A 25,233-nucleotide genomic window follows, 5' to 3' on the forward strand; every position below is an offset into this window, starting at 1 on the left:
GTTTTTGTGCCAGAAAACAGGAATTTAATAAAGCTGGTCACACAAACTAGTTCGGACAAAAAACAGCAGAAAATCCTCAGAATGGCTCATTTTTGTGTGTGTGTGTGTAGGATGAGGTTTTGGCAGTGTCCAGGAAGATGGTGGTTCGGGTGGATGACCTAGTGAAATGGTCGTGTGCCGGGCCGGCAGGTTGGAGAAGCAGCCAAAAGCCGCCGCCCTGCGGGACCAATGGCCTCCACAAACCTCCACAAGGTGCAGATGTTAACAGCAGCAGCAACACACTAGATAAGAGCAGCGAGCCGACCAGACACAAAACCGAGAGTAAGAAACCGTGGAAAACACTTGAGACCTCAGAGCCGACACTCCCCCCAGACTGGCGTGTGGTTCATGTTGTGTATTTTCTTAAACTCTTTCTCAGATGGCTTGGTGGAGCATCAGGGCATCAAAGTGCTCAGCTACCCACAGTACTGCCGCTTCCGCTCTCTGCAAAGACGAATCCAGGACGGAGCGAGGGGACAGGGGCTGCAGGACCCCCACCTGCTGGCCCTGGGAGCCATTCGAGCGCTGCCCAACGCCAGAGTCATGTACTGCAGGGACACGTTCAACCACCCGACACTGGAGAGCAGTGCCAGCTTCTCCTGGCAGTTCAGTGAGTCCAACCAGAAACCAGACCACGATCCAGGTTTTTCTTATGCTTTGTGGCCACTTTATTAGGTACACATCTACATTCCAATGCAACCGCTCTGCCACATATTCTGCCTTCATGAAGGAGAATTTAGACCACATTCATTTCAGCTTGGGTACCTACTAAACAACCAGTAGAGTTTGTTGTCCAGATATCTAAAAGAAAACATTTGACCTACTTAAGTTTGTCTTTCTAGTTTAGTATCGGTTGGTTATTTATAAAGAATGAAGTTTACCGGCGTCAGATTTAGACGTGATTGGTGAAAATGACGCATAACAAAACTTTCAAACTAAAAGAAGGAATCAGTATCCATCACTTGGTGCATCGTGGTGTCATTAACATTTGTGCAGACGTTCATAGTCCCCAGAGGATGAATCCACAACTTTTAGTGATCTGATATACATCTACGCACCAATGAAATTTTGTCGTTTTTGTTTTTTTCTACAGGGTGTCCGTCTCTTAGTCTCAGAGGACGACCTCGCAAGAGGAGAGGCCGTGATGGCAAAGACTCCCCTAACTCAAGCCAATCAGAGTCCTGGATCGATAGGATGAAGGTTTGTTCTTTACAATGTCTTAACACCAACATTGTAATTTGGTTTAGGAAATTGATGAAGTTGGGGGGGGGGGGGGCTGTCGGACTATGTAATATGAGCCTTAACCATCAGGTCTCTAAGTTGAGTCATATGTAAGATAATGAAGAAACTGCAGTCAGTTCATGAGGACAAACATTCAAAGAGTTTGTAGTTTTCACCACGGACATGTTCTCTGCTACCTTGATTAGAGAAAGCAGGTTTCCCGGTGACATGACCGTTTTCTCCAGATAGTCGACTGTAACGGGGGGTTACTGAAGCCTGTGTGTGTGTGTGTGTGTGTGTGTTTGTGTGTGTGTGTGTTTCCCTCAGGAGAATGTGATGGGCAGCGTGGAGGTCGGCTGTGAGGCCAACTGGCTTCCTCACCCTGAGGAGCAGCTGTTTCTGGATCAGCTTTATGGCTTCATGGAGCGTCACGGCTCCCCCATACATAAAGTCCCCAACCTCGGCTTCAAGAAGAGTGGGTCTCTTTCTTCTTTGTCCTTCTGTGTCTGTTTTGAGTCTTTCTGTCTTCCTGTCTGGGTTTGTTTGTCCCTTTTTACTCTTTCTGTGTTGTTGTTCATCTCCCCTTCTTTCTGTTCTCTTCTGTGTTGTCTCTGTTGTCTGTCTTCCTCACCCTCTTTGTGTCTTGTCATCTTTCTTTCTATGTCTTATGTCTCATTGTCCGTCTTTGTCTACCACTATTGTTCTATCTGTCTTCCTTCTGTTCAATGTCCCATCTCATCATGTCCTCTTTCTTTACTGTTGTAATATTTTCCTGTCCTCCTTTTAGTTTCTGGTGGTGAATGTAACAGAAGGAGACAGGATCCAAATAATAGTTTTTAAAGTTGGAGGCACTAAAAGTTTGAATATGTAAATGTATAAAATGATCAAGTGAGTTGTGGTTCTGCTCTCTTAATGCCCCCCAGGTTCATTATAATTTTAATCAGATCAGTGTATTATGACTAAAACATCGGGCAAACCCAGAGTGTACAGCTGTTTTATTTGTAAAAGCAGGAGAGAACATCAAGGACATTTATTAGAAGGTATTTGTTTAGTCCATTAACCTACCAAGTGTTTTATTTCAGAATTACAACCTGATTTGCACATCTATCTGCTCTGCATGTCACATTTGCATATCCGAACTCCTGATTTTGAGTGTGTGTGTGTGTGTGTGTGTGTGTTTTCTCTCTGCTCAGTTGACCTGTTCCTCATGTACTCTGTGGTTAAACGGCTCGGAGGCTACAATAAGGTGAGTCCCTTCTGTTAATTTAGCTCAGTCAACCTTTACTTAACTTTAATTTGACCTGTTGATGATGTGTTTTGCTTTTCTTGTAGAGATGATACATAGGAGGATTGAAAACACTTTTGTCTGACAACTATTAAGCTACTAAAGGCAACCGTGAGCTTAGCTTAGCAAAAAAACGAGCTGAACTGGCTACTGTCCACTCAATGTCATTTTGGGAGGGCTCGGACCCCTAGGTAGGAAACCACTAGAACTAATGACTGTAAGTCTACCTCAGAGTAACTCCATCTAGAGCACCAACAATCAGATAATGTCAAATACTAGTACGCAGAAGTACTTTTAATACTTCGAACACATTTGCTGTATTAGTACTATTAGTACTTGTAAGATCAACTTATGTCAGATTTTAAAGACAAAAATAAATCAATCGTAAATTGGCTTGTCCCTTCAGGGGTCGCCACACCGGAATGTGTTCCGCACGTTGATTTGGCGTCAGTTTTTACACCAGATGCCCTTTCTGGCGAAGCCCTTCCACCAGGGTGGACCTTGGTGGCTGGGCGGCGCCACACCTTGTGGGGTGGGATTCGAACCCGCTGCCCAACTGCAACTGCAGCCCAACCTAATGCTCTACCACGCATCCACCAGTCAAAACATTCACTTTTAATGGAGTTTAAGTGATGACTACTTCCTCCATCTCCGGTCATTCCTCAGCAGATTACAGTAAATAAATACACAACAAAATTAAAGTTAATGAAAAGAGGCAGATGGGACTAAAGCGGGTTGTACAGTTGGAGCTCAGCACTACTGTTTACAACAAAAGGCCTCTTCTGTTCTTCACTCCACCCACTGTACTGAACTGAGCCTTGTACCAAACAATACTGTATTATATAATGGGGTGTTACACCACTAATGGGACACTGTATAATGTATTTAATTGTTTCCCCACACACACACACACACACACACACCACTCTAGCTAACGCAACAAGCCATCACTTAAAAAAAAAAAATAAAAAAATGAGGTTCAGATAAATGTAATTATCATTCTAACCTCATACACTGTAGCTGCAGTAACACTTGATTTCACTCCTCATTTATTCTAACAAAGAACAGCTGCTGGTCATGAATTAATTTAGGCCAAACACATTGAACTCGACATGTGAAACTGCAATGCTTAGCTAGTTTAGGGGAGGTTGTGGGCTGCGTCTCTTTTATTCTGTAGTCGATGATGTCCAGGCTCTTATTCATTTGGATCGCTGCATATCGTTGCTTATATGTACATGTACTGTGCTGGGTAGAAGTTTAAATGCTGTAGATATTTATATTCTAATACCAGAGAGACGGGTGTCTGCTCAGTACCACTGAGTTAAAAAACGAATCATTACAATGAAAACCCTCATGATTACTCTGATAAATTGATCATATTATACAACATATGGCATATGTTTGTATTCTTTATTCATATTTCTCATTGTATCCTGTTGCACATCATTAGTAACAGGTCAATATCTTAGCATGTAGATCATATATTTATACTTCACATTTTTAAATACGTGTTACCCACTGTTGAAGATTGACACTAATACAGTTTTGTTGTGCTCCCATAATGATCATAAAGTTCTTGATTAAATAATGCAAGTTTTTAATTTTCAATCAGTGAATACGTGGTTTTTCTCTGCAGTACAGTCGTCCTATTAGATCACAGCAGCCGGGTTACGTAACCTATAACAAGCCAGAATAAAGAAAACGCACATCGTTGCCAAACTGCAAATAGGCTACAAACAGGAGCAACGTCAGATTTTTACACAACACAAGGAAATTGTGTCAATCGGACGTCATAAGAGTTGCTAGATGGACACTCATTGAATTCAGAACATCCCTATTTAGAGCTGCTCAGCAGAACACGGCAGGTCAGCAGAGCAAAGTGTTTCCTTCCTTGCTGATAGTAGTAGAAATATCAATATTTATCATTTTGATACTCTTGGCCAGCCCTGCAGATTGGTATTACCCTTATTCTGCAGCTCGACACTGAGCCCAAACGGACGTCCTACGTGCAAACAAAGAAAAAAAACAGAGATAGAGATAAGACGACGTGAGGCTCAGGGCTTTGTGGGGGGGCCACACCACCTGTTGCAGCTCGTTTCTCTAGTGTTCACTTTAGGACGTACTGCACATGATAAAGTTTTTCATTTCCTGTTGTTTATTTCCTGAGCACAGAATAGCTTTGTTTCTGGCCTTTATTTCTCTGTGCAGTGTGTGTTGTTGAAGTGCACACTGATGCCTGAGCAGGCCAACCTGGCTGCCATAGGTTTCTCTATTCGTCTGTGGGAATTAAAACAGCTCTTGTTACTCACTATATATCAAGTGACACTTGCATGAGCCTCTCTCAGCTTCCCCCTATAGAACTTCTTTTAAAATCTCTGTAGCGCAGCTTCAGTTTACACAGTCAGAGAACAGAACTGCAGCACAGGCCTCAGCACCTGAAATTTAACTTGAACCCCATTTTGCTTGAACATTTCTCTCTCCCAAATTCCAATCTTTACCATGTATAGAGCCGCTGGTCAGGGCTCACAGTTCACTCCTAAGACCCATAATGTCTTTTTCACCAGCTTCAACTTAACTTTTGCTTGGAGAAACTTATGAAGACACAACAGGGGTTTCAGATGCAGCGGAGAGTCACATAATGGAAACTATGTCGACATGAAGGGTGTAAACACTATGTAACACACTACAGTGAAACTCTTTAATGAAACACTTTAAAATGGGACCAGAATTAACAGTAACGGTAAAATCTGATCTGATCAACTGTAGCCTGTTGCAGTTGTTCTCCTTTGCTTTTCATTTCTTCGTCCTTTTTCATATTTTTGGTGTAGTGTTTTATCCAGTTTGTTTTGTAAAGCTTACCGTCTCTGATCATGCGGTTGGAGGCAGCCGCTCATTTGTTTACGGTCGGGAACAGTCGATCGGGCTGCAGCAGACCAGCTCTGTGGATTTAAATTTCGTTCGGACATTCCAGACCCAACATCCCAACGCCATCTTTATGATCTCAGGTGACTTTAATCATGCAACCCTCTCCAAGACCCTCCACACCTTCACACAATATGTGGACACCACACCAGGGGGGAGAATACACTGGACCTGATGTTCTCAAATGTTAAAGCTCTTCTGCCCCCCCCTCCCCCTTGGGCAGGTCGGACCACAACCTGATCCACCGCATACCTGTGTACAAGCCCCTGGTTCAAAGGCAGCCCCTTAGGAGGGCTGGTTCTGTTCTGGGGGAGAAGCTGGACCCTCTGCATGTTGTGGCTGAGAGGAGAATGTCGTCCAAACTCCTCTCAATGCTGGACAATCCCTCCCACCCAGTCCACTGTGAGCTGGCTGCACAGAGGAGCACTTTTAGCCAGAGACTGATCACAGTCAAGTGATCCACAGAACAACACAGGAGATTCTTTCTCCCAGTGACCAATAAACTGTTCAGCTCATCCCACAAATTGACAATTATTATTGTTTTTATTTCATTTAATATTTTTATTTAATTTATTTTTGCTGATGACGGTGGCTCAGTTGATTGACTGGCTGCCAACTGACATTAAGGTTGGATCGGGTTCAGTGTCCCTGGCCAGACACTAAAACCCCCCCAACAGCCCCTCCCCAGCTGGGCAGCGCCGGTCCGAAGCCTGGTTGAAATTTGGGAGGGTTACGGGAGGAAGGGCATCCGGCGTAAAAACTCCGCTATATCAACATGCAGACAAATGATCAACTGCGACGACCCTGAACCCACAGGATAAACCGAAAGGACAAAAGAATTTTGTCTTACTTATTGGTTTTTCTCACTTATTGACCAGTAGTTTGTACTTGTTTGTTGTCTTGGCTTAGTGGAAGTTCTTTTACTTTCCCTCTACTTTCATGCGGAGAGCAGCTGTAACAAGCCAACACAATTTCCCTATTGGATCAAAGACTATTTGAATGCAGCTCTTAAAACCTTCTAAAGAATGATAGTGTAACATTTAATTTTTATCCTATTCGAATGATATTACTGACTTGCACCTTGAATTCAGGGGGGATTTGGGCTGTGTGATATGATGGCATACGTTCAATGTGATGATAGGAAAAATCTATCGGTTTATTTAATGCTCCTTTGTTTAAATCAATGCGTTGTACGTTTGACGGGACAGATGCAGTAGTGCACCAACGCAGAAAACTGTCAGTGAAGCTGACACAGAAAAGTAAGCAAAACAAAAAATGTCATCTACTTGTGGAACAGCGTTACGAAACTCCATAATGAGGAAATGTCACAGAGATTAAGCTCATATATGAAATCATAGTTTAATTTCTTGTTGTACTACTTAACATTAGCCATCAACGCAGCTTCAGCTGCTGAGACGCCTACAGCAACGTTTAGGGTGGAATGTTTTCTGATGCCGCTATTTGAGATCTATTACAACTGGATTGTGTAAATCTTTCTCGTCCCTTGTAGAAAAATAGTGGCAAAGCCTGCAGCCTCAGTGCTCCGGCAGCCCTGCACCCGGTCTGATGAGTCCAGATCAGACTAACACCACAACCACCAAGTCAAGAGTCATGTCATACAGCACGAAGATAATCTACCAACAAAACGTGCTGTGCATTTTATGACATGGTTAAATGAAAATTCACCAAGATTCTAAGTAGAAAATTAATCAAATATATCAAGTATATAACTAAAATTGTAATAAAAAAGCTTTCTTCCCAAGTTGTAATTTGATTGAATTAATTGAAAATATGTAAGCAGGATTTTTACTACATTAGGAATTTTTTTGTGCGCTAGTGTGTTTTTCTGCCTTTGTGTGTCCCAGGTGACTTCGGACCGCCTCTGGAAAGTGGTTTATAACAAGCTGGGAGGATGCCCCGGCAGCACCAGTGCTGCTACCTGCACCAGGAGACACTACGAGAGGTCCAGTTACAATTATCCTGCAAAATATACACAAACTATTCAAGCTGAAGAAAAAAGTCTTATTGTGAAAAGTGCACTTTTTCAGCTTCTGAAACTGTGTGTGTGTTTGTGTCAATTCAGGCTTATGCTTCCTTACGAGGAGCATCTGAGGGCGGCAGGAGGAGGAGGAGGAGGAGGAGGAGGTGCAGAATTCAAAATCCCAGAGTCCCCCATTGCTCCCAAACCTAGAGGGATAAGAGGAAGGAAACCACTTCTACGAGGCAGAAAACCAGGACCCAAAGCCAAGGAGAAGAAGGCTGTAGCTCCTGCTCCACCTCCTCAAGCTGTAAGTGATACACCAACACTCAATTTACATCGTTTTCCTCCAGAAATCATTGGTTTGTGTTTTTGCCACCAGTAGCTTCTTGTATCAACCACAAGGGGGCACAAGCCAATGTCTTCTTGTGCCAGTCCCAAGTCTGGATACATTCAGTGGGTTGTGTCAGGAAGGGCATCCGACGTATGACACATGTCAAATTAAACATGCGAATCATGACAGCAACTGGTGACCTACAGGGTGCCGCGGGAAATTGGGCTACTGTTTGACAAAGAAGGAGGAAGGTGTGTTCGTAGGCAGGGTTCAAGTTGGTTTATCATGGGTTGGATAGGAAGAGAAATGGACTAGGAGTTATCCTGAAGAGGAGTTCATGAGGAATGTTCTAGAGGGGAAAGGAGAATCAGACAGGGTCATGAGTGAAGCTGGAAATCGAAGGTATTGTTCAATTATGTTCAATGTTAGTGGTTATGTAGAATGTGAGTTAGAAGAGAAGTAGTAGTTCAGGAGTGTATAGAGAGTAAGAAGATATCTAAGAAGAAGTGAGACACTGAGAGGACTGAAGACAGGAGTACAGGGAGATGCAGTGTAAGGTGAAGGTAGAGGTGGCAAAGGCCAAAAGAAGAGCATATGATTTAAATGCTGCGTTGGACAATAAGGAGGGAGAAGTGGGTTTGTACAGTGTGGTGAGACCAGAGATGTTGTTCGGCTTAGAGACAGTGGCACTGAAGAAAAGACAGGAGGCAGAGCTGGAGGTAGCAGAGCTTAAGATGTTGAGGTTCTCTGTGGGAGTGACGAGGATGGACAGGATCAGGTATGAGGACATCAGAGGGACAGATCATGTTAGATGTGTTGGAGATAAAGTCAGAGAGGCCAGATTGAAGTGGTTTGGACATGTTCAGAGGAGAAACTGTGAATATATCGGTAGAAGGATCCTGAGGTTGGAGCTGCCAGGCAGGAGGTCTAGAGGAAGAGCAAAGAGGAGATTTATGGATGCAGTGAGAGAAGAGGAAGCAGAGGACAGAGTTAGATGGAGACACATGATTCACTGTGGAGACCCCTGAAAGGGAACAGTCCAAAGGAAAAGAAGAAGACGAAGTATGTGGTATCAGGACTTGAAGAACTGAATACGTTTGAAAATAAACTTATGTTTTTTACATCGTAGATCAGCTTTGAAAATATTTCCAGATAAGGTTGAATTCACCTTGATTTAAAAACTGCCAACATCCTCACCAGCATACAAGCCGTCAAAGCTTAAACTCCTCGAGATTAAACAGAGCTACTGAGTGAGTTGAGAGACATGTCATGTTGTGGTTCTGTTGGCTGCTCTTTTTAAATGCAGTAGAGTTCAAAAGCCAGAATTCCCTACTCAGTCTGAACAAAAACTGTGTGTTATCAATTTTGTCGATGAAGATTTATTGCAGGACTGTTGTATTAGATTGAAATAGTTTTAGTTAGACGTACCTGTGTAAACTGCAGTAAGACTGAATACAAGTGAAACAGGACAACTGCTGACTGTCGCCTCCTCTTTAAGCAGACTGTGAACCCGAACGGCACCGTGGTGAAGAGAGGCAGAGGTCGGCCACCCGGCACTCGCAACAAGGCCACGCTGATCGCTCAGGCCAAGCTGCTGGCTCAGCAGCAGGCTAAAGCTAAAGCAGCAGCAGCAGCTGCAGCAGCGCCGTCGGTATCAGAGGCTCAGCAGCAGCAGAGTACTCTGCTTCCAGCCAAAGGCAGAGGTGGACCGACCCCGAGCAACACACACAGGGTAACACACCTCAAACCCACGTGAACAAACTTTGTATCTTATTAGCACTGATGATAAACCTCCATGAAGCCAAGTCATGGAAAAAAGTTAAACTGCAAACCACTAATTTAACATGGAGCTAGTTTGGCAGAATATAAACAAAGTAGTGGAGACACCCACTTTAAAATTCAAGGATTTTAGTTTGAACCCCTTCAAACAACACGAGTACCCACAACATTTCCATTGGGATGAATTAAGCATCTTATCTGTCCCTCTGTCTTTTATAAGACTGCAGTTGTAAGTGGGAAGAATGAAACATTACAATTACACCTACACGAGAAACATGAATCCAGGAGGAGACACATGTAGATTCTCTTCCCCTTCACCTACATTGTCCTGTGTTTAAAGTGCATTGAATACTTCCTATTTCTGAAAGGCCCAAAAAAAGCACGCTGGGCTCCCCCTGCTGGTCCAATGGTTCAATGGTTCGAAATCCGGCAGAGACAAAACAATTTAAAGCTCCTGTGCGACTTTGTGGCTGAACCAGTTTGACATTTTGTCTGCAAAACTGGTGACACTTGCTCTGCCACTTTACATACTAACATCTAAAACATCTCAGTAATGATGATAATCGCGTTGAACAGTGTGTGTTTATTTAATATTAAATTAGTTATTAGTTATTAAATTAGTTATTAGTTATCTCCTGTTTTAACTGTTGATGGGGATTCAGCTCCAACTTGTGCTGCTGCATAGTGTTTCTGTGTAGTTGATTCGACATCTGATTTAGTAAAAGTGACATTTTCCGAACCAGAAAATTAGGAGGTTGAGTTTGTCCAGAAAACACAAATGACCTTAAGTTAAAGGGTCGTTGTAAGTACTAGTATTATGTACCATGTTACTCCCAACACTGATATTTAAACAATGATATATAAAAATTGTTATTATTATTATGTTATTGTAAATTGTTATTCTTACCTAAAACATGTTCCAGTGTGAAGAAAGGCTTGTATGAGACGTATAAACTACTCACAGATTTTCTTTATCAAAGAGTCAATTGTTATTTCTCATATATTAAGAATGAGAGTTTTTTTTTTTTTTTTTTTTTTTTTTTGGTACATCTGGTTTTTGCATGAGGTGCATTTGTCACATCTATGACTCCTTGACGTTCTTCTTTCCTTCCTTCCTGCAGCCCATCCATCCAGCCATCCAACCTGTCAACATGCCCCTCACCCCTGACCTGTCGCCCATGTCTGCCCACTTCCTTCCCTTCCAGCCCAAAACAAAGGAGCTGAAGTCTGACAGAGGAGAGGTTCCATCTCCGGGCTCTATACTCTCCACCCTTCCTCGCCACTTTGTCGGAGGGTCTCTGGGCGGCTTCAGCCCCATCAAAGGCGTGTGTCCAACGGATGTCTTCAGGAACATCAGCCTTCAGAGAGGCCTGGAGAGCCCGGCTTTGACGCCTCAAGACCAGACTCAGCAACATCCGACCATCTACACCCTCCAGCCTAAAAGCGTAAGCCCAGATACGCCTCATCCTAGTGGTGAGCATCATCAGCCACAGTCCCACCCATTCCACCAGAACCACAACCGATGCACAGGTTGTAATGGCGACGAGGGTGCCCAGAGAGGAGCCAATCGGGACGCCAGGATCCGGCCTCCTCTACCCCCTCTCAGAGTCCTGCCTCTGAACCTGGATTGCAGTGTTCAGGTGTGCCAGTTGATGAGAAGCCGCCGTCTGGACTCCTCTCAGTTACAGACCTTCACCCGCCGACTATCAGAGGCTCTGTCCCAGGACCTGAGCTCCAAGCCCCCCTGCTCTCCAGTGACCCCGCCGCCCGAACAGGCACTGCCGCTCAACCTCAGCAAACGCTTTATGGCAAAGAGACCCAGCACAGAGGGACCAGAACCGAGTCACACAACAATCAACGGGAACACAGACCAGCCGTTATCCAAGAAGCCCAGAACCAGCTGCACAGAGCAGGCCGAGGACTTCACCGTGGGGGGGAGGACCAACTCTGGAGCATGTGAAGGAGGACAAGATGTGGAGATGAAAAACCAGGAGGAGCCTGCAGACCTGAGTTCCCCCAGCAGGATCAGGGCCTTCTTGCTTGGTCTGCCTCCCTTCCAAGTGAAGCTCGAGGAGGATCTGAACGGGACAAGATTCATGAAATTTCTTCCTCCAGGGTCTGAGGGTGAAACACAGAGGACTGTGACAGAGAAAGGTGAGGGAGGAGTGGTAGCAAAGAAGGAAGTAAAGACGGAAGAAGAGGAGGTGATGGAGACAGAGCGATGTGAAACTGAGAGGAGAGATCCCACCCACTGCTCTGGTCCTGACTCAGCAGTCCTAAAGAGATCTGGGCCCTCAAACGCTGACACGCGCTGTTTTTAAGCATTAATCCCTCTGTTGATGTCAGCATTTAATGATCAAACCGTCAGGATGTTGAAGATTTGTTCCTTTTGGAATCCGGAAAGTCGTATCCAACGTGGGGCTTCGCGTTTGTTCTGGATGCTGGATGTCGACTCAGGTTTGAATCCTGAACACGTGGAGCAGGGATGTTTCTTTACTTCATCGTTGAGAACTTTTAAACTGACAACTTCGCTTTTTTTCACATTTTTGTCTCCAGTTATTTCCGGGTTTTTATGTTCTGTTACCTGTGGTTTCCGATGGCATCATTGATGGAACTTGAACGGAGGAACCACAGCACAGACTCATGACAATCACAAATCAGTTTCTCTTCCTTTCCCTGTTGATTTTTGTCTCACCCCACTTAAAAAAAGTGGGGTGAGTCAAGACTGTGACTGTGACAAACACTGCCATAACTCTTCATAACACTATTAACTCCACTATACGATGTTACGCATAAGATCCATTTTACTTAAAAATAAAAATGAATATTACTTATATGGGTGATGCTATGCATCGAGACTTCATTGTTAGCATCCAGAGTGTACTGTAGTTTAGTAGTTTAATTTTTAAATTGTACTCTGCTTCTGTAGAGAGAGAGAGTTATTTTCTGATAAAGCGTTTAGATGTTATTTGGAGCTCTAAGGAAGAAGCTCCTCAGTCTTCATATATGACTTGTTTCTATAGCTCTGCTTGTTAGCTGAAATTATATAAACTGTTCTTACACACATGTGCCTTAAATGGCCTGCGATCTGTTTCATCGCCGGCTTCAAACACATTTACTTAAAGAGATACCTTGATGTTGGGCCTTTGTAGCTGGCCCTCAGTCCTCAGGACGGCTCCTGTGGATACCTGAGGTTCTGTTACTTTAAGAAATGTCCACCCACACAACTATTGCAAAAAAATCCCCCCCTTTTTTTTTTATTATTATTATTCTGTTTTTTTTTTTTTAAACGTCTAAAATTGGTAAAATGTAAAGGCTTGAATCGGAGCTCGCTCAGCAGCCATCAGATGGCAGCTCTCGGTGTTTAATTTCCATTTTGTTCAGCCCTGCGAACGTGTTAACCACAGCTCGGAAAGTGGTGGTGTTAAGAGATCATCTGTGAACATGCAGCCCAAACATTCAGACTACCTCAGGTTCTTTTTATCTTTTTAATAACGTGTTCCATCTGTTTTCACTTTAAAGGGGCGACGCCTACCTCCAGCATTTGTTGTTGTAGACTGCAGGGTTGGACGCTGGTCCATGAAGAGAGAGGGACATAATTCCACTTGGTATTAGAGGATCAATATTTCTTATTGTCTATTATTTTCACTACTTTACTACTTGTTCTGTAAAAATAATTTGCAAACGCGTCACTAATGATTTTATTTGAATAAATGGCTGTTTGGATTTGTTGACAATAAAAAAAAAAACAGACTATTTTTACCAGAACGGTCCTTTTACCTGCAATCTGTATCTGGATACGTCACATTTCCACCTGGTATTTATAAGATTTCTCCTCATTCTGATTGGACTTCAAATGTCGAAGGTTGTGATCTCATCAAACAGGAATTGTTGTAGGTGAATGGAGGTGATGTAGCTGTGCAGGTGGCTCTTCTTATTTCGTGTCGGCAAAGGCGGCCTGAGAAAGAGGTGGGGAAGGGAAAGCGTTTTTTGGTTTGGGATCGCTGTAAAAGACAAATTAGTTTGACGGAAAATGTCTACGACGTAGCTGTTGGAAAGCCGACAAAAACAGAATGATGTTCCACACCTGAGCTCACATTGTGCTGAACATGTTCTGGGCCTGATCACACTTACTTCACCACAGAGGGACTTTTTGAGTCTAACATGCTGAGGCACAATAGTAAAGGAGGTTTTCTTACTTCGGGAGCTGAACCTGGATGTTTGTTGACTGTGAGCAGCGATTAGCTGGAATCCTTTTGCACAGATTGAGCAAACAAAATCATGACCCGTCAGCTGATGAGTTAGTAGTTGGTAGATTTTGTTGGTTAGAATCTTGATACTTACATGGGAAACCAGCCCTTAATTGTAAATTCATATTTAGAGCACAATCATGCCACTGAACGTTTCCAAAGAATGTGGCCAAATTGTACGGATGCTGTTTTACATCTGGCTGCGTTCAGATCGCGTTTGGACCTTTTTAACATTTCCACATCCAGAAGTTATCACATATAAAGTAAAGCCAGGGCAAAAGGAGCGATCGCACCTCCGACCCGCTTGCTTCCTCTGAAGTGCCAACACTAAAACACTGACCCCACATCGTGACAGAAACCTTGTGCAGCTGAAATCGGTGAAATGTCCAGGTATCACTTTAACGGCAGCGTTTGCTTTTAGCTCATCTGCTTGTTTTTCTGCCCCAGATTTCGGTTCACATATTCACACTGATTCTACCCACTTGCTTCATATTTATATTTGCCATGTTTTTCTTTTCCTTCTGCCAACATTATTATTATTATTTTTTTTTTTTACCTGAGTAGTGAATCAACTACGACACCGAAATTAACTGGTGCTGTTTATTCTTAACTATGTAGCTGTTGTTATATTATCGTTGTTTGAACTGGTGAAACTGCAGATGGTTTTCCTTTGTAAAAGATGTGAACAATTTGTCACCACAGATTTATTTGTCTAAGGTTCGGATCAGAACATACCTTGACTCGTTATGGGAATATTTGCAGTTTTTCAGTTTATTTGACTGTTGATTTCATGTGAGGCAGGTATTGCCTGTAGATGAATGCATGTGTAGTGATATGTATACTCAGTAGATGCACCAAATCACATCCACCACGAATCCGACTCAAACCTCCTCCACAAACAATGATCACGTTGAAATCGGAGTTATCATTATTAGTACTGCAGGATATTGTAAGAATTATTTTATGATGACGCTTGCTTTATGAAATATCACTGTAACATCCCTTTTCTCTTTTTATTGAGGGATTAAAATAAGCAGTAACAAGGAGAAAGTGGCAAAATACTATTTAATCATTGTAGTTATTTTTTGAATTGTCATCAGTGCAGTCAGATCGAATATCACACAACAGGAAAAACGTATTTTTGTGTGGGTCGGGCTTAGTTTGTTGTGAAAGGCTTCAAAAGGAGCAGATTTTATACAAAACTGTTTAGAGCTGTTCTGCATGTTCAAGCTCGTGTCTTTTATTTCCCTTTTTTTTTTCTGTAATTGGTCATAAATTCCATTGTGAATGGAGCAAATGTTGATGAAATGAAATGAATTATGGGTCTTTTGTACTTTAAGGATGCTTGGTGGATTTCTATATTGAGTGTTTCAGAGTGAGTCGGTGCCGTGAGCTTTTGTTTGAATGACATCAATCAGCAGTTGTTATCAGCCCATATGGTTCAGTAGGTGACCTTCCATCTCTCAGGAGGCTGATGATGAGGTGACACGTAGCTGCTGTAGTAAATATGACAGTCTGTTAATGCTGATCATACCTTAAACTTAACCCTGATGTTTTAGTGCTTTAACTTTATGTGATTTTGTAGCAAAACCGTAGAGTTTTTATTTTAGAGCCACTGGGAGGTAGCAGTTTGCCTGCTGAGCCCTAATGATGGACTGATAACAGCCTGTTGAACGGTGTGATGATGTCCTGTTCTGGTGCCAACTTTCAAGTTATTGTCACTTAAGTTGCTTTGCATCTGTCCAAGCCAGTGCAGGACCATGAAAGTCTGAGCGTTTAGCGCTTCATTACTGTCAGAAGAGCTTTCACACATTGTACAAACCACGTATTTGACTATATCCATATACGCCTTAATATTTATGCTGGGAGAATCCCAGTCAGACCACAGCTTCACTGGAACAGTTTTATCTCAGTGTCTGAGTCGGAATCTCCTGAACATTTGCCTTAGTGTGTTTTTTTTTTGTTTGTTTGTTTTGTTTTTTGTTTTGTTTTGTTTTTTAATTTTTATTTTTTTCTTTTTTTAACTGCATGTGTTTTAGGTAAATGACATCAATCAAGCCACTGAAGGCCGAAGGCCTGATGTGTCATTTAAGGGTGAGGGGGGGAGATCTTTAGTTTAGAGCTGAGCAGCATGTTAAAACATTATGAGAGTTAAGTAGATCTTTTCTTCTTTGGTTATTTGAGCTTTAGTTCATAACGGTGTCTTTAGATTCTTTTCTTTTTTTCCTTTGCTAAATGTTCACGTTTGAAATGTTTACATTTTGTTATGCATGTTCAAACAGATATGCAGAAATGTTATGTCCAGTGTTTGCACACTACTTCAGCATCAGTCTTGAACGGCACTTGCTCATTTATGACATGTTTCAAATTAAGTGCCTGACAGTGGAAAGTGTCCATTGGAGTAAGCAAATGAAAGTTGTACTTGCTCAAGGAGCCTTCACGTCGCTCGCGTGCTCGTTGCGTCAAGCCTTCAAGGGCAAAGTGGGTCTGCACGAATCAACAGGGGCTTCGAGGGGGTTTCCCCCATTGAGCAACATTCATGAACATAAACCACAAAATGTAAAGGTGCTACATGTGACCTTTTAACAGCTGTGAATTGTTACCACATTAACTCTGGAAAGGCTGCGCTGCAGCTGCTCCTCTGGATTTTTACATTTTGAGCCAGGAGTTTGGCTTTGGAGGCAAAATGTGGCTTGTTTTAACCTACACAGAGCAGAAGGAGCTGTTCCTTCACCACAAACTGCTCTCAGGGGGACAGGAAGTGTTTGCTTTAGAGTCGCTAAACATAAAAAAAAAAACTTTATATTTCTGACTTTTAAGAGGCTAATAAAAGGTAAAAATGACCAACCAATAGGCAGAATTTCAGACATTAAAGTCAAACATGTGATAACGATGTCTTGATGTTAAAACTGCTGCATGTGGCACCTTTGTCAGCTGATGGATGTTATGCACCGATGAATGTCTGTGTCACACCTTCCTGTGATCTTTAATTAACTAGACACCATTTCTTCTCAAGTCTTTTCTTTTTATTTTTTATTTCTGTCTCCCAGATTAACTGTAAAGTGTTCATGTTATCATCTTCACAAACAGTGCTGAGCGTCTGGACCAAGAACAGCCTGGTTCTCAGTCCGACTCAGAGGAATGGAGTTTACTTCCTGTTGTTCTTGTGCATTTGAGATCTTTCAGATCTGCAGCACATACTCCACTTCCTTTTTTTTTTTTTTTTTTGTTGTTGTTGTTTTGGTTTCTGTAAGTGGTAAACGGCTGGCAGTGTCAGGTACCATTCCATTTTAACACTGTATATTTATAATAAAGTAATCTGTTAATAATAACTGAGTGGTGTTTGATGGATATCTGCGTTTTTTCATGACTGACACGATAAACTGCACTTGTTATGTGGGGCAAACATTCAAATATTTGTCAGAAGTCAAAATTGTGACGGCAAAAAGTTATCAAGGAACAGATTTTTGTATGAATAAAACTGTTATTTTTAGAAAAGAGCATTTTCATAAAAGGGCATGATGATAAATTGTAAACTTAAGAATTTATTAAAGTTTGAGACTGTCTTAAAATTGTATAGACAATTTTCCTTTATCCCAAATAAGGAATGAAGTGGGTTTTGTTACTGTATATTATGTATTTGTTTATATCTAAAGGAAATTATTTTGGGAGGAAAATAGAAATACTTTGAATAAAGTCACACTATTAAGGCCTTTTAAAGACATTTATTCCTGTCATGTGTATGATATGATTTAATTACAACAGAAAATAATATTCTGTCCGGTCAGAGCATATATGTGATTTCTATTTTTAGATTAATAACTGGTATCATTAGTTCAGATCTTTGCTTATAGATGATATTTACAATTCGCTTTAGAACATACTTGATGCTGATCTTAAATGCAAATCTTCAAACTGAGCAGTAGATGGAGGCAGAGATGCAATTACATTCAACAAATCCAACAGTATGAATGAGATGAGACTGTGCAGAGAATATTTCTCATTTGAACTTTTGTTTGTTTTTATATTTGAGATGAGATTAAAAGCTATTTTTTCTTTTTTTTTTTTTTATTTCTTTTAATCCTAATTCCTTCTGATTATGTAGAGGCCAATACTTCAAACAGCTACAACAGAGGTTTGGTAGATATCCAGTGAGGTTTATATTAATATAATTTATTCATATTTTACACAAAAAATAACAGATATGTAGCTCTCAGCACAAACACCAAGACCTGAAAGCAGAAAATTCACTGCCACAATGTTAAGCTGCTGTCAAGTGTTATTCTTTTTCTGTGTCTGTCTCTCTGTGTCTCTCTCTCTGTCTCCATCTCTGTCTCTCTCTCTCCCACACACACACACATACACACACACTTTCAGGATTTTAAGTCTGTTTCAGAAACACTGAGTGTAAACATTCACACTTAAGAGGAAATGAACACATTCCTCAGCCTGCTACAGGAACACTGTGTGTTAGTGAGTGTGTGTGTGAGTGTGTGTCCCACGTGCAGGAGAAAAGCAATAATGTTGAGTTTTCTGTGGGTGAAGGTCTCTGTGTTAAGTCTGACATGTTGAAGTGTCACAATGAGAGAACTTACATTTGAAAACAGAGGCCAAGAAGAAAGTGGTTACATTCAAATTTACATTTAGTCATTTAGCAGATGCTTTTATCCAAAGCCACCTACAAGTCACATACAATGCAAGAAAAAAAGCCAAGCAAACAAATGTTAAATATAATAAATACATAGTAAAATGATAAATTAAAGCTGGATGTGCACTGGCCAGTCACTGCAAGCACACACTCCTGAAGCGTTGTTGAACAGCTGTTTACCTGGAGATCACCACAACCACGTTTCCACATTGATGACATTAGAACCACCGTGCTGTGATGTGGCGTCTTACTGTAAACACATCAATCCGTCCCTCAGATTGGACCTTCTGGGTCACATTTCCCTTGGTCTGAAAAAGGGACAATGCACTTTATATGTCATCCGACGCCGCCCACCACCGCTTACTGTTGTGACGTGCGGTTAAAAATGAAAATATGGAGACAAGGCTGCACTTTTTCTGCCTGGATCCTGTTTTATTCCACGCGTCATCGTCGTCCTCCCGCCGTCCAAGGTCACGTCACTAATTCACTTTATGGTCATTGTACTTTAGCCGGTTGCACTTTTGACTGTTGTGACATCATCCAACAGAATCATCATAAATCCAGGTTCCAGTAGATTTAGCTGCATATTTGAAAAGGGAAGAACTGTTCACACTGAGCCGCATCACTTTTTAAAAGTACGTGAGTTTCTCCTCACGTACACACTGAGACCCCACACAAAAGAAATGTTGTTTACATGTGTCCTAGAACCCTTTTTCTGTCTGGTTGGTGCCTGACGACACACGTTTAATGCTGTTTGTTTTAGCTGGTTTCACAGTTTCATATCTGTCAGTGTCAGTGGTCCAGTTCTGGTTTCTGAATTACCAAAGCCACAGCGGGGCTCCGTCTCATTGCTTCGGTATGCAAGATGTATTCTTTCTGCACCTTTAACCCTTTGAAACTCATAAATCAGTTCTTCCAGGTTTTCCCCAATGTCTTTGTGACTGTTGCTTTCACGCCGAACTTTGCGTGTTGCAGTGTTTTTTAGCAGGTTTTAAACTGTAACATGGCGCCGAATGAGGGGATTGGTTTAAAAATTGTTGCACACAACATGGAAAACTCCTACAGGGACTGATAACTATTTTTCTTCTTTGACATCCTCGTTTGTTGGACGTGACTAGTTCAGTATAGAAATATGTCGCGTTACAGCAGCAAACACAAAATTTGAAAAGATTTTCATGCCAAAGTGAAACATTTTCTCGAATTATTCAATTAAAAATATTAAACTGAAAACAATGTATTCACCCCACGGTTCTCTGCACCCTCAAGATTCAGGATCCTGTGTTCTTGGTTCGTAGCATCCTGTTGCTCAGGTCCCTGGATCTTCTCCGTTTGGACACTCGTCTCCCTGCTTTGCCTGTTCCCCATTTTGGACTCTGTCAAGTTTGGGTCTGTGGTTTAGTTGCTCCTTCGTTACATTTTTGCCTTTGTTTATCCTTCACCTTTCTGTTTATATCCTGCTCCCAGCATTCGTCGTTCTTGTTAGTTTCCCCCTCTGGTTTTCCCTTTATGTGATTCTTATTTGTCCTTGTCCTTGTCCTTGTCTGTCAGTTCCTGTTTTCGTTGCTCCCCTGGCACAGTCCTCAGTCTGGTTGTCCTCATCTTTTGGGTATTTAAGTTTTACATTTTTGGATTGATGTTGTTTTTTCCTGTAAGTTCTTTACCCTCCTGTTTAGTGCTTTTTAGTTGGGTCCACACTTTCAAATCCTTTATAAGCCAGAGTACAAAGCACAAGCCTGTCAAGCCAAAAACCCCGGTTCAGTTCCTGAGTTGTGTGTCTGGTTATGTTCAGGTAGTGGATGTGTTTAAAAGCAATATATTTGTTAGATTTTCCTGTATTACACCGGCTTTCAATCCTCCTCCTCTGACTTTAACCAGCAGCTGTAACCTAAACACAACCTAAACTGGACATTGTGCTACAGGATCACGTGTTACAGCAGAAAACCGAACTGGATATTTTGCTATATGATCAGATATTTTGGACAAAAATACATCGTCTAACATTTTATTAATATGTTCAGTATCAACTGACATGTTACATGTCAACATATTATGTTCAAGTTAATGTGGTTGAAATTATGCTTCTCTGGAAAACATAATTGGTTTAGAGTTGAATTGTATAAAATGTAATTTTTAGGAAACGAAGTTGCTCCATGAAAAGGATATTAGACAGCAGAAGGTTACAAGAACATTTCCAAGTCACTGTGAATATTTCTTTTGGAGAAGTCACACTTCTAACTCCTCTGAATGAAGAACAAGCCTCAGCAGCTGAGAAGGGACAGACTGTCCAGACCGAATTTGTTATGTGGGTTCTTCAGGCAACAGATGTACGGGATCTGTTTTCACTTTGACATAAAACTCTTTGTTGTTGTCATTTTTGTCAAAAAAGCCAAATTAATTGGACAAATGTTTTCCTTTTTTAATCCAATTTTTTTTTTAAATTCTTTTAAAAATGGGCTGTACTGACCTGGAGCCCAGCAGCCTGCTGGTACAAGCTCCTCTGCTCATGAACACGTCTCAGCGCTGGACGGTGGCCCTTCAACATCAGAACAAATGTCCACTGAAATTAGTTTATGACACGTTTGTGGACTGAAATCTGATTGGTCGGCAGAGCTGTAAAACATGGGGAGTTTTTTTTTTTCTCCTTTTTTCAGTTATGGATATGGAAGCAGCCAGTGTTGCCTTCTCCATCCTGCAGCACATCAGACCTTAAACCAGAGCTGATGACATCTCTGGTGTACGTTTACTGGACAACTCAACTCTGCTGCAGCCTGTGTTCAATGCTAATCACACCACCCGACACACACACACACACACACACACACTTTAATTCATCCCGTTATGCACCATTACTCCCACAAATTTGGATGGAGACTTTCAGAACATAAAAGCTTTGTATTTTGACTTCACAGTGAGACATCCATGTTTTGAATGGTTACCAGATGCAGACACTGGAGGGGGGGGAGTTTTTGTATCCTTTCTCTTTATCCCCACTCAGACACTGTGTGGATGTGGGGGGGGGGGAGGATTCTGATGTGGAATTTAACTGAGCTTCTTCTGTTAAGCCAGACTTAACTCGGAGACTGTCTCTGAGGACATGGATTTCTTCGGCCTTTACATGATCGGCTGTGCACAGATTTGTTGTGAAAGGGACCCGAGGGTTGGAAGGAACAGAGAGAGAGACACAGGGTACAGATGGACATTTTCTTTTGTTTGTTTTCCATCTGTCCACCTTTCAGCCTCCTCCTTCTGAGGCATCTCAGTGTGGGAGCTGATCAATACAAACCAATCAATACACTTCTGCCACAGAGGAGCAGAGTGAATTTAGAAAAAGGAAGAATGTAGCAGAAGCAGACACTGAATCCAACACGACTTTAAAGCCTTTGTTCATGACGCAAAAACAAAGCTGCGGACGTGACAGTGTTTTGCTTTGTAATCTGGGGGAATAGCACAGAATATCGTGCTCTTTGGCCTCACTAACAGAAGTTCACGAATTTCGTTGTCCTTCCACTTCGACATTGTTGTTGGGTTGAGTCAATGAGTGGAATGGGTGGAGACAATCCAGACTTTGCACATACACCCACCCCAGAGAAAGTCTGGAAAATGTCAGAACTCCAGTGCATGTCTGAAAGGGGCTTTAGTGGAGCATGTAAAACCAGGCATTTGACTGTTACACCACTGTTAGTTTTTCTAATTGTGGTTCAGTGGGTCACTTAAAACCTTTGACTCCATTTAATATCTGAAGCACCTTAAATAATATCCACCCAAAAGGTGATTTGTTGATGCTCTGTTCACTTCTTGCCAAGCAAGTCACTTATTACAGGTTTAAGTTAGAGTGTTGAGCTTTCCAGGCTTCCATACTTTTTTTTAGCTGAGATCCCCACACAAACAACTCACTTTAATAAGAACAGCAAAAAGAGACCAGTAAATAGAAAAAAGTAATTTTTCCAACTTTTCGCTGACTTCATTCTAAAGAACTTAATGCAGCTCTCTGAGGCCATTTAGTGATTTAAAATGCACTGATTTTCTAAGTGTTATTTATTCCTTCCTGGAGCTGGAAGCCGAGTCGGTGTAATCTTCACCGCTGAGCCCTGACAGCCTAATTTGCCCAGTCAGAGCCTCCATTAAGGAAAGGCAGTTTAGTGTCAGCTCACTCTGCAGGCCTTGATCTCATTTAGAGGAGGAGAAGATTTACACTGAGAGAGTCTGTGTCATCCGGTGCAGCTGCTCTGCTCTTTATTGAAAAACCGAAAGGAACAAACATCCAACGTCACAATGGTGCAGGTAACTCTCCAGGTCGTGTGATGGCTCCAAAGAAGAAGAGATTTCCTGTGACTCCAGGCTCCTGTATTTACCCACACAAACAGAGACGCTGGCCAAACGACAAGGAGCCGCAGGGTGAAGAGAATTAATTACTACTAAGCCACTTATCAGGAGGGGGAGGGGCTGGTGGGGTGTGTGTGTGCTGTAGGCCATGGGGGTATTAGGCTGGAGTCACACAGACATTTGCTCTTCTCATTACCGATGTCACGGGAGGCGTCGTCGGATGTGATGCCGCACATGCCTTCCTGATCACCACGGATGAAACTGTAAAGAGAATTTCCACGTTTCAGAGCGTTTCGGTGTCTAAAACTGACTCGAAATAAATGTGGAAACAGCCAGAAACACATTAAAATTTGAAAAATACATAATCGAAGGTAAAAATAGGAAGAGTAGATGTGAAAACTGCACATTTCTTCGTTCTTATTTGTGGGTTTTAAATATATGTTCATACATCAGGCCTTTATTTTATTTGTCTGTGTCCCTTTTGGGCCCCAGTACCACCGGACATGCACATACATCCTTATGGTCCAAAAACAGGACAAATGTGAGTGAAGCTTTTTTTGACTAGAGCAAGATTTGAAATATGGAAAAGCAGTTTGGAGACGTCCAAATTGAATGTGACAGAATGTCCTGTGATGCAAAGTGCGTGGTGAGAATAGTTTCAGCAGGTTGTTTGTGCCAATGAAAGCGGGAGCATCGGTGTCACCGCCCCTGCTCTATTCTCCTCTGGCCTCAACGCTGAACTGTGAGAACAGAGGAAAGGTATGTGGGCTCCGTGCCAGCCGAGGCTGGGAGAGGAAAAAAAACAGAGGCTGCTCGTGTGGGGTTCAATCCTGAGGCGGGCGAGTTACTACGGCAACCAACGGCTGCTGCCAAACGGGGAAAACCTCCGAAATGTCAACTTTTCCTGGAAACCAGAGGAAAAGTACCCAGTTTTCAGTCAGTTGCTTGTACAGGCCACATACACACAGCGGACGGCTTTGAGAAGAGTTCGAGGCTCAATTCACAATGTTTGCATCCCAGAAAAACCTGAAGTGAGGACACATGGTGGATCCAGCTGATGAGCCCTCGTCTTCATACGTAGGTTAACAGATTAGCCACTTAATGATGTTGACATGATCCTAGATCTGTTGGTTTCTTGTTGTCCTTGCAACACATCTGCAATCTGGAATCAGGTTTAATTCCAGGTTTAGTTATTGTAAACAAGCTGTGCTGGACCACCAAGATACAACAACACGGTGTCCGACAGCGGTCTGATTCCCTGCAACCGTTCTCCACAAACAAGTTATTATTATCAACAATTCACATGTTCTAATTTTACATTCATTCGCTGCCACTCAAGTCTCCACAGGCCAAACTTAGTGCAACATAAATGAAATCTACTCAAACTACTGACTGTACAGCTCTTTGTCCTTTCTGCTTATCCCGTGTCGCCACAGCAGATCATTTGTCCGCATGTTGATTTGCCACAGTTTTCACTCTGGATGCCCTTCCTGACGCACCCCTCCCCAGTTACTACCAGGCTTGGGACCAGCACTGCAAGGCTCGGGACTGGGACGGGCAATTGGGGGTTCAGTGTCTTGCGTGGGGACACTTGGGAGGAGAGCGACGCGGCATATTGTCACATAAACCTGACAAATAAAGTAATTGTAATATATTTAGATTTTGCATGACAACTGTTCAGAGGCATCTGGATTTTTCTCACGTTGAGCAGAAAAAAAAACAGCTGAGTTTTCTAAGTCTGAAATGCCCTAAAATGGCCACTGTACAAAGGAAAAAACACTTTATTCATCACTTTAGTTAATACCACTAAGGTAATGAAAACTTTGATCTGAGTTATTTCCTACCTTCATACAGATGTTGACACTCTGGTTGTATTTGGCAGCACATATGTTCAGACTCCTGCACTGCTCCATCTGTGAAGCACTTGCTTAGACATCAGTAAGACCTGATTTCAGTGCAGAGTCGGCCTGTGGCGGCTCCACGAACGACATCCTAATTAGCAGCCTATGTCGTTTCCTGCAGGCTCACACATCTCTCGTTCGGAGGAACACACTCGAAGCTACTGCTGCTCCGAGAAGCTGCAGGGAGACGGAAGCAACAGGAGACGCAGCGACACGTTTCTCTTTCCGGGGGCAGCGGGGGACACGGCGTTCAGGACAAAATGAGAAACTCGCACTCAGTGGCAGAAATCGATGCAAATCAGGAGGCAGGTTTGAAACAAAACCAAACACCTTCATTTAAATAAGCTGCCAATAAAATGCCAGTAACCACATCACACCTGCAAACATGTGAGGGCCAGAATGGGGAGATGCATCCAGAATGTAGCTCATCACAGGTGTTCGGGACACTTAGGGGACTTTTGTGTGCCCCCCCCAACCCATGAGGCAAACAATACAGAAGCTTCTGTCATTCTTCTCATTGCTGCTTTGTTTAGATAGAAGCACTTAGCGTAGT

The 25,233-nt window shown here is 42.4% G+C and overlaps 1 protein-coding gene across 2 annotated transcripts in view; it reads left to right on the forward strand.

The window, feature by feature from the left end:
- The window catches only part of zgc:77151 (uncharacterized protein LOC337153 homolog), a 37,219-nt gene extending 20,548 nt beyond the window's left edge, over positions 1-16,671 (forward strand). Inside the window, exons 4-12 of one of the 2 annotated variants that reach the window (XM_067491765.1) lie at positions 111-321; positions 419-649; positions 1,133-1,239; positions 1,588-1,735; positions 2,454-2,506; positions 7,333-7,430; positions 7,551-7,755; positions 9,278-9,511; positions 10,680-16,671. In XM_067491765.1, the coding sequence (XP_067347866.1) occupies positions 111-321; positions 419-649; positions 1,133-1,239; positions 1,588-1,735; positions 2,454-2,506; positions 7,333-7,430; positions 7,551-7,755; positions 9,278-9,511; positions 10,680-11,879 (2,487 nt within the window). In that variant the 3' untranslated portion in view covers positions 11,880-16,671. The remainder of the gene's footprint in view (positions 1-110; positions 322-418; positions 650-1,132; positions 1,240-1,587; positions 1,736-2,453; positions 2,507-7,332; positions 7,431-7,550; positions 7,756-9,277; positions 9,512-10,679) is intronic. The other variant, XM_067491767.1, reaches the window with a different exon arrangement.
- Positions 16,672-25,233: the final 8,562 nt, after the last annotated feature.

This window comes from Channa argus, chromosome 22, assembly GCF_033026475.1.
Source record: "Channa argus isolate prfri chromosome 22, Channa argus male v1.0, whole genome shotgun sequence".
NCBI lineage: Eukaryota > Metazoa > Chordata > Actinopteri > Anabantiformes > Channidae > Channa > Channa argus.